This window comes from Eurytemora carolleeae, unplaced genomic scaffold (assembly GCF_000591075.1).
Source record: "Eurytemora carolleeae unplaced genomic scaffold, Eaff_2.0 scaffold1181, whole genome shotgun sequence".
Classification (NCBI taxonomy): Eukaryota; Metazoa; Arthropoda; class Copepoda; order Calanoida; family Temoridae; genus Eurytemora; species Eurytemora carolleeae.
Genome location: NW_019397313.1, coordinates 1 through 10244, shown reverse-complemented (window position 1 = coordinate 10244; position 10244 = coordinate 1). Strand labels below are relative to the sequence as shown.

The 10244-nt window shown below is 32.9% G+C and overlaps 1 protein-coding gene across 1 annotated transcript in view; it reads right to left on the bottom strand.

Annotated features, from left to right (window-relative positions):
• LOC111713459 (zinc finger and BTB domain-containing protein 20) overlaps positions 1 to 5989 on the bottom strand; it is a 6954-nt gene extending 965 nt beyond the window's left edge. Inside the window, exons 1-5 of the mRNA XM_023488313.1 lie at positions 5871 to 5989; positions 3817 to 4104; positions 3428 to 3583; positions 1315 to 1516; positions 454 to 969 (exon numbers count right to left, since the gene is read on the bottom strand). Coding sequence (XP_023344081.1) covers positions 454 to 969; positions 1315 to 1516; positions 3428 to 3583; positions 3817 to 3925 — 983 coding nt within the window. The 5' untranslated portion in view covers positions 3926 to 4104; positions 5871 to 5989. The remainder of the gene's footprint in view (positions 1 to 453; positions 970 to 1314; positions 1517 to 3427; positions 3584 to 3816; positions 4105 to 5870) is intronic.
• Positions 5990 to 10244: the final 4255 nt, after the last annotated feature.

Below are 10244 nucleotides of genomic sequence, written 5' to 3'. Positions count from 1 at the left end.
AAAAGTAACTTAAAACTTTAACATAAATGAAGAAGAATCTCAAATTCATTAAAAATAATGATGCATGATCTTGAACCTAGCATTGTGCTGTTTATCTTTATTAATTAAGTTGTCAAGTTTATATATTTCAAATTGTTATAAAAACGCCCTTCCCTCCTCCCTCCTATGTTTCTTTGTTATGTGTCGTAAGAGCAAGGGGGGTGGGGTGAGCACTTGAACTGAATTATAAAAAATCTGGATCTACTTTCTGAATTTAAAAACAGTTTTTTTCGCCTTGATTTCGGCAATATTTAAGATATTATAGGGTATACAAACAAACAGAAATTATTACTTTGTATATATTGTATACTAGCGCAGGAACCCAGCTTTTCCTGAAAACTAAGTTTTTCTCTACAAAAATCAACTTAACCCTATTCCTGCTGGGGGGGGGGGTCAATTTGACCTATATATTACCTGTCGAGTAAGGAGAATATTTGGCCGCATATTGTACAGATGAAAGGAGGACCACTAGTGTCGGAGGTTTCATGCTTTTCTGAACTCTCCCCAATGACAAGGCGACCATTTTCTGAACTATGTGCCATGAGAAGAGCGGACACCTGATATTTAGTTTGTGGATTTATCGGACACCCGCCAGGCAGCATGGACGGATTTAACGTTACGTCGGCCGTCGGCCGTTTTGAGAGATCTAAGGGGTTGGACTGAAGAGAATCACTGTTTGTCTGTGGCGTTGTACTGTCTGAATGTTTGATTTGATTTATGTTATTAGTCACGTACTGCTGCAGGTACATTTTACTAAGGATTTGAGACTTGATGTACGCCTCGTAGTTCTCCAAGACAAGGTTCATGGGGGACCCCGGTGTCGGGCTCTCGTCCTGTTTATTCCCCATGGTGAGGGAGGAGGAGGCGGAGGGGACAGCGGGGAAATTCAAGGATTTTTTCGGACTTTTCAGTTGGTCTTCACACTTCAACCTGAAACATTTTATCTCAAAATTTAAAATATTTAGGATCGAAATTTGAGCAAATAAATTTTATATGTGTTGAAAGAAAATAGATTTAGATTATAAAATAGATAATAAATTAATCAACTCTAACATTTTCAATCTGTAAATCTTTTCTTATATCTATCTATCTATTTAAATATCTATCTATCTATCTATCTATTTAAATATCTACGTATCTATCTATCTATTTAAATATCTATCTATCTATCTATCTTTCTATCTAGTATCTATCTATATCTATCTATTTATCTATATATTTATTTATCTATATATTTATCTATCTATTTATTTATCTATCTATCTAGCTATCTACCTGAGGGGTGAGAAGAAAGGTTTAGAGGGTGATGATGAGGACTGTAAGGGTGAGGAGAGGGTGGAGGAGGGTAGGACGGGTGATGAGAGATTTGACGAATGTGAGAGGGTCGGAGAACCAGGTTTCCTTTTCTCCGAGTCGGATTCATCACTCTCACTTGTCTCCGACTTCAAAGCTGATGCTTGCACTTGGATTTCAAGTTCTAAACAAAACTTGGTTTGGGAATTTACATAAACTTAAACTGCAGACGTTATTTTAAGTCATAATCCTTTTACAACGGTACCCTTTAAGGGCCGGGGCTGCAAACTTTATTTCAAATTATCATTCTTTTATAAAATGGCATATCTGATCGGGTACCTATTAAAGAGACTGCATTTTAAGTGATCATGCTTTTTCTAGTGTGGCATGTCGGATTCACAACGGGGTCCATTAAGGGACTGTAGTCGGAGTTTCAAAAGAACCAATTATTTTTATAACGGTGCGTTCCGATTCAAAGGAATACGGCCTTGCAACTCTTATCAACAATGAAGAAGCTAGCGCCATTTTTTTTTTTTTAAATGTGACTTTAAATTGGAGAAATACTTTTGTTAAGGTAAATTATGTCACTTTTTGCAAACTGTTCCCGCCGCATACTGCAAAATTTAGCTTCGACGTTTTTATTTCCATTTTTGCAAAACTATTTCTAGAATTAGCTCCTGTAGCACGAGGAAGGGGGTGCATAGCCGCCATAAGCCCCGGGAAATTACCTCCGTAGCCTCCTGATACGCAGAATGACCACAAATACCCGCAAAACCATTCCGTGCCTCTTGCTACTTCTACAAGCCTCTGCCATTCTGTCAGTAAAAGCCAAGCATTTTTTATTGGAGACCAAACTGCTAAGGCTTGGAGACAAAGCTAGAGACGAGGAGACGGTTTCGCGGGGCTTGGGGTCATTCTGCGTATTAGGAGACTCTGGAAAACATTTCGCTGGGCTTATGGCGGATGTGCACCCCCTCCCCGCGTAGCACTACACACCTGAACCTATTTTCTTCATTTTTAAAATTCTTCCTTCCAAAGGNAAATGTGTTGTTTTCTTAATTAAATGTTTTGTTTTCTTAATTAAATGTGTTGTTTTCTTAATGCCGGCTGAAATAGTCAAAGTATGAAATATCAGACTTTACACCATCAAGTTTCGGAGCACAGTGATCTAAAGGTTGTAAGTTTTCACGCAACAATCGATGAGAATTGTGCCATTATTTTAGGATTTTGCCAGATACTCCTTTTATATTGAAACATGTGAACCTATTGTATAGTTTGAAGCTTAATCACGGTACATTCCGGTTCATTTTATGTACAGGGCCGAATTTCAACTAGCCAGGGCAAGCAGTACAGTACAATTACAGACTATATGAGGCAAAACGGGACTGTACGCCAAATGAATGATCTCCTTCTAGTGAACTTTATGTGTGACATCCAGGGCTACACAAAAGTACAAGTTCGAGAAAGAGACTGTAATCATTTTTTCAAGTGTCCTTATTTAAAAAAAGGTATCACCGCGTAAACTCCAGATTTTTGGCTTTTTACGCAACGTTTAAGAGATTAATTTACAGATTTCTCGGTCCTCCATAATCGGTCTAAGGTTTAAAGGGTACCGTGATAAATCGGGGATATCCCTACTTGAAATTACGGTTACAATCCCTTTAAGTTAACCCCATGGGAGGATAAAGGGATGGCGCCACTTTAAAATCGATCTGTACTGCAGTGATACAAAGGCATTTCAAGAACCGGGTCGACATCTAACCAGCTAGAGCAAGCTGTACAGTACACAATACAGATTACATGCAGGCACTACGGTATGGTACACCAAGTGAACCAGCCTCTTCTAGGGAAATTCTAGAATGGTTGCAAGTTTGCACGCAAAAATAGATGAAATTTTTTCCCATTTGTTTAAATGTACATGTCTAAGGCTAAAAAAATGTAAAAGTGAAATAACAAGGTCAAGACGTTGCGACACTTTAAAGTCGCCCCCGGCCCTGTCTTAAAAATTAACGCAACTATTCAATGCACAGACGATATTTCTGATTTAGGTCAAGTGCAAGATGAGTCAGTAAGAGATTTGAATCGTAATATTTACCTATACTCCTGTCCTCATCTTTATCCTCCTCCTTGTCCTCTCTCTCCTCTCTGTCCTCCCTCTCCTCGTCCTTGTCCTCTTGTGGAAGGAGGTTGGAGGCCAACTTGTCGAGGACTGCATTCAAACGACGACGCTTCGTCGCTTTTCCATTTCCGACTAGAAATAATTTTATTGAAACAAAATTAAAAATAACAAGAAAAAAAATATTTTAGAAATCTTTTCAGATTTTTTTAAATACCCCAAAATAAATTTCTAGGTAATATTTGAAACAGTCCAGAAAACAATCTTGACACTAAACAAACATACATTACAATTTGCTTAGAAATATTTTTAAATGATCTAATTATTTTACAAAAATTTTCAATATCTTAAAGAATTTCTTTTATTACCTTTGATTGGTTGTAATGAGGCTGAGCTGATAAGTTTCGTATCCTCCATTTTATTTTTATTTTTATTTTTCTTGATATTAGTGTTGTTAGTTGTTAGATTAAAACACATTGGGTTCTTTAAGGTCGAAATTAAAGCTCGATTTGTACTCTATACATGTTCTTCCTTCTGTTTACATATTCTTGACTTTTTGTTTGTTTACATTTTTACTGGGTTACGTCACTGGGATTGAATTGTTTATTTTCTATTTTTACTCTAGATCACCGGTTGTAAATATCAACTGTTTTCACCTGAAAAATAAAAAATAAAAATAAATGTTTTTTATTTCGTCCATTTATATATTTTTTGTTCTATTCATCTATCTATCTATCCATTAGTTTGACAAACTATTTAGGTATTTTATAACTCATCTTTTTGAAAAGCAATTTAAACAAAAACAAAAAATGTTTTAAATTCTTAAAATTTTCTTACACTTGTGCGTAAAATCAAGCTAGAGGAATTAAAAGGTCGCAAAGTCGTAGCAGTATTATCGTATAATGTCTAGTTCAAACTTCAGTGTCATGTAATGTGATTCATCATATTTATGTGTCTGTAATCTATTCACATATTCAGCTCTCTATCATATATCTGTAGTGTATAGTCATCTTTCCATCTATCCATCTATATCCATCTATCCATCTATATATTCATGTATAAATCTACTCTTCTATTTTTGTAAAAACAATCCTTCATATATTCGTCTATTTATCTATCCATCTATCCACCTATCAGCCCATCTATATATTTATGTATAAATCTACTCTTCTATTTTGACAAAACAATCCTTCATGTTGTCGTCTATTTATCTATCCATCTACCCATCTATCAGGCCATCTATATATTCATGTATAAATCTATCTCCTTATTTTTGAAAAAACAATCCTTCATGTATACGTCTATTTGTCTCTTCATGTCAAACCTGTCTTTGTTGACAAGAATTTTGTTTCTTTACAAGCAGGAGAAAAAATAACAAGTGAAATATTAAATACTTTTAGTTCAGATACAGTGGAACCCATGATTCAGAGGAATAACAAGTGAAATATTAAATACTTTTAATTCAGATACAGTGAAACCCATGATTCAGAGGAATAACAAGTGAAATATTAATACTTTTTGTTCAGATACAGTGGAACCCATGATTCAGTGGAATGACAAGACAACTGTTAGGATTTTTAAAAGTTCAATTAACAAAGTGCAGTGTGTACAGAATCACTTCGGTTTCTTCTCAAGCCACTTTTACCATCAAATACACAAAAGATTTCTTATATGTCGTCTTCCTATTCCACAGTTTCATAGGTCTCGCTAAGAGGTGTGAAATCATTATCATTATTATGGATTTAAAGGGACTGTAAGCGTAATCTCTAGAGACCCTCTATGCAAAGATGGCAATGCCCGATTTAAAACGGTAACCTTGAAACTTTTATCTGATAAAAAATGTGTAAGATATTGTCGTTTTTTTACTCAAAAAGTGTTTATTTCCATTGATTCTTATCTTTTTTTACTTTACGGTCCGTTTGTATCTAATAAATGATAAAACGAGTATACCGATCGGGCCCAAATTTTGTGTGGGACTTCACTTGACCCCAGAGAAGGTCTATGGATGATCAAAATTTCAAAAAATAGCCTCCAACAAAATTTGATTTGAATTAAATTTTTGAAATCCACGAAATTTTTTCATAAAATCCGCAAACTTTTTTGTTTGTTTTTGTTTTACAATGTATACAAAGAGAACATGTTCACAAGTGAACTAGAAGATGAGCGCAAAGCGCCCTGAAAGCATAGTAAACAAAAACCGCAAATGAAAATAAACAGTTAAAAAAAAGAATTGAATGCCAATTCATACTTGACCAGACAAAGCTTTCAAGGGTACCGTTGTGAATCGGGCATTGTTATCTCAGCGTTGAGAGTCAGTTGAAATTACGCTAAGCGTTCCTTTAAGTTTTTGAGAAATTTTATTAAATATGAAACTGCATGGTGTTGAGAAATGGCGTATAATAAAGATGAATATTAAACCAACCTTAATTATAATGAGTCCATCTATATACCAGCCATCTGTTGTCAGGTTTCTTTAACATATTCAGCAGATACTTCGTCAGCCGGAGATACAGAATCCACCAAACTCATTCCGTAAAATCCGCTAAACCATTAAAGTTTCATTTGTTTCCTATGCTTTAGATTCTGCTGGGACTATTTTAATTTTTCCGTTTTAAAAGCAAAAAAAACATGTTGGATCTACAATTGAAAAAAGTATCAAGTTTTTAAGGTCAAAACTTATTTGTGAAAAAGCGCTATTAAACTGTGATATTTAAGGATAACATGTTAGACTCCTGAATTTTACATAAAATCATGAATGGATCTAATATAACTTTTTGCAAAAACCTAGATACGGGATTCACAGCTCAAAAGTTTAAAACTCAAGGTCAATTTTATCTCGGAAAACAGCTTTAGGAAATTTTTTTAAAGGAAACTTTCGTTTTAAAATTGTTCTAAAAAATGTAAGCCGTATTCTAACGATATAATGCACCGTAATTTAAAGCATTAAAGCAAATGAAATCATGCCTTATGTTGCAGCTTGAAGACTGAAGCACTTCTTGAATTTATATTTTTAGTGGTTTAGAATTATATTGTTTCTGAGATCTAGTACAGATTAGAGACATCTGTAATTTAGTTAGTGAACTACAGTAATGTTATTTCATTAGTATTGTTAGTAAGCACCTAAAATAATTTTACTCAATAATTATTTGATAAAAAAAAATTATTAAAAAAATTGGCGGATTTTCTTTTTGAATTGGCGCATTAAAAAAAAAAAGTTTTATCAATATTTACGGAATGCCAGACTTATCAGCAATTTTGTTTAGATTATAAAAACATATTTTTTAAATCATATCAACTTGACTGAACATTTAACTAACTTTTCATAATTATTTCAATCAATTATACATACAGTGAGATTCATACAGCTGTGGAATTGGAAGGCGACATAGATTCTGTACAGTGTACATTGCAAAAATGGACTGTTTATACTTATGACTAAATTCTAACAACTAGTTGTCTTTTTACTCCATAGAAATATGGATCCCACTGTATCATTTTTTCACCTTCCTCCTTTAAAAATATGTATTATAACTCATCTTTTTGAAAAGCAATTTAAACAAAAACAAAAAATGTTTTAAATTCTTAAAATTTTCTTACACTTGTGCGTAAAATCAAGCTAGAGGAATTAAAAGGTCGCAAAGTCGTAGCTTAATGATATGTATGGCCTCAGTGTCAGGCTAGTTAAGAAGATATTCAAACAGTTTCCCCGTCATACAAAAAAATGATGGCGTCCGGCGCCACCCTCTTTATATGTTTTTCTTATTCAATTTTAATTCAAGTGAGTTTAAATCTCAATCGTTTTCATTTAAAGCGATCTACATAATGTTCCATAAATTAAAAAAATTTGGCACTTATTATTGAGACCGGTCTGATATTTGAAGCCAAGATCCCATCTTAAATCCCATTTCGCTAATTTGAAATATTTTATACTATCGAAGTGCCCGGCATTTCTCATGGAATTTCAAAAAAACATTTAAAAATTTAAAAAAGATTTCTTTTTTTATAGCCTATGTTACCCCCCAGGTTACCCAATGCCCATGGGTTGCCTCAAAAAATGTCAACCAATTTGGTCCAGTCGTTTGGATAGCTATAACTAGCATAGATATAGATTTATAAATTCGAGCGAAGTGCTTTAGTAAATAGATTCTTTTTTTTAAATGATGCATCTTAATAATCGAAACAAGATTGTTTTAACATCAACAAATACAAACAAATATATGTAGCTGCCCCCCCCCCTCCAGAGATTTATAAAAAGGAACTTTACAGGACAAAGTTGTAAAAACTTGAATATTTCTGAACTTGATAATTATAGATTATATATAATTGGAATCTTTATTCTTTAATCGATAACTTAATATTTTTATAGCTGTGTAAAAAAAGCAAAAAACGCCAAAAAAAATACATAAAACAATTTTTATACAGGGTTACCCACAAAGGATGAGACTGAGACCCAAAACTCTAAAAATATGACGATTTGAAGCTTGATTTTTTGTTTCTGCATTCAATTGAGTACTTTACTGGTTTTGATGGTTTACCAAATGATCAAGCACAGAAATATGCCAGTTTTGGCCTACAAGGAACCCTGAATGCTAGAAAACGGACTAAACAAATTCCGTAGAATCGTCTCTGAAATCTCATCCTTTGTGGGTAACCCTGTATTGATATGGATATTTTTCGATTATTATATTAAAGATAGGTGGGGAATGGAGATGAGGGGTGGGGGCAAAAAACTAATAAGGGAAAAGAAGGACAAAACAATTTCTAAGTAAATGTCTCCTACAATTAACTTTTTTTTAGGCAGGCCTGATTCTGAACAAAATGAACTTTAGTATTTAGAGAAGAAATGCAAGTTTTAGGAAATCAAGTAACATTATAAAGATAAAAATACAAGCACAGGGGTTCTAACAAAGAATGAGACTTCAGAGACGGCTATAGCAAATATTGTTAAGCCGTTATTAACATCCTTTGTTAGTACCCCTGTGCTTTCAAAGAAGTATTTAATTGCATTAAAATAAGAAAGCATATTTCAAGCAATGAGTTTTAGAAATTTGATGTAATATGTTTCAATTTTGCTTTTGTAGAGAACCCACAATTAAAAATAATCAGTTTCTAAAATTAAGAAATGGATTATATCTAATTCATACTTTATCAGAAAAAGCTTCTCAGGCGAGTTGTTAAATCGCTTAAATAAAATAAAAAAGTCTTTTTGATTGGTTAAAACCGGTCGTATTCCTTTTACTTTCTTAATCGGGGAAAAAAACAGATAAAAAACCTTAAAGCCAAAAACATTTGTATAATATTTTATCATAGGAATAGAAAAAATAAATCTTTTTATACTAAAAAAACATGTATATATCGAGAGAAATAGAGGATCCTCATAAAAAAAGTTATATGATTAATTCTATAAGAATAATCGAGAGAAAAATATTCTCTTTATTTCTTAGAAATGTTCTTTGTTGTTATCAATAGATTTATGCAGATTGTATAATGTTTAATTATATATATACTCATATTCATAGATTATAAAATCTGGATTTTTTTACAGTGCAACTTTAAACATTCACCACAATCCCACATATGCCAGGGTAACTGATAAGTTTCAATAATCATCAACCACCATCAAATACGATCACAATTTTAAACAAAATTTCAATCGAAATTCATTAAATCCTGTTTGGAAAGAAATTAGCTTTTATTGCCGGAAAGAATTTAAAAAAAAATTGATCACGATTGAGTATAATTTCCTAGGAGGGCTGTGAACGTGAGGTCTAGCCTTTTCAGGCAACTCAGCCACACTGACACACAGGCACTCGAACATAGGCAAGCCTTTACAGGGGGGAGGATTCAGGCATTTTTGTAGATAAGAAATTTAAAAATTTAAAGTTTAAAAAATTCCACCGGATTAAATTTTGTATTTTTATCTATGAATTTTGAAATCTGCAAAAATGTTTCCTCCTANTCATTTCAATTTCGAAATTTTCAAAGCTGTTAAATAAACTTTATAATGAATTAGGTGAATAAAAACCATCATTTGATTTATAGTTATAACGGAAAATCATCGTTTGTAAAGTGAAAGGCATAGAGTTGTGAAATTATCATTGGTCAATTATGAAACCAGCCTATTTCATAATTTGGTTTTCTTTATAACATTAATTTTAGATTTTCTATAAAATGATGTTCCAGGGCCCAAAAGGTTATATAGCATAAATATGTGAAGTACACCTACAGTATGGAAACAGTACAACAAAATGGTAGTTTTACACTTTTTTTCTAGTAAATTCCCCTCTAATATATATTCAATTCTCTTTGGTTAATGCTATCACATTAAAACAGTGAATACATGTCAATTAGTGTAAATCTAAAAAGTGGCGGACCTAATTATTAAATTCTAAATATTTTGAATATTGCAAGAGGGATATATTCATAAACTGATGACGTAGCACATAATTGGGAATTTTACGAGTTTTTACCTCGACTTATGGAATGTACAAAATTTTAATAGTAAAAAACACCCCCCCCCCCTGCGTTTCTAAAGATTTTATGTTTTTAATCAAAACTTCTCTTATTGAAGAGAGCTATTGAGAAATTATTTTGAATTTCTTACATGTAACCGGATGAAGTTGTTTTATTTCTCATACCATTCCGTAATATCAAAACTAGAGAGCTTCGGCCTTCGAAGTCACAATGTGGTACCAGTGATGTTTTCAACTTGATTCTGGCAAAAAAAAATTGGGTAAAAAAATGAAAGCCCTCTGGACAAGTTCTGACAACGCTCTTGTTGAAAATTAAAATTTAA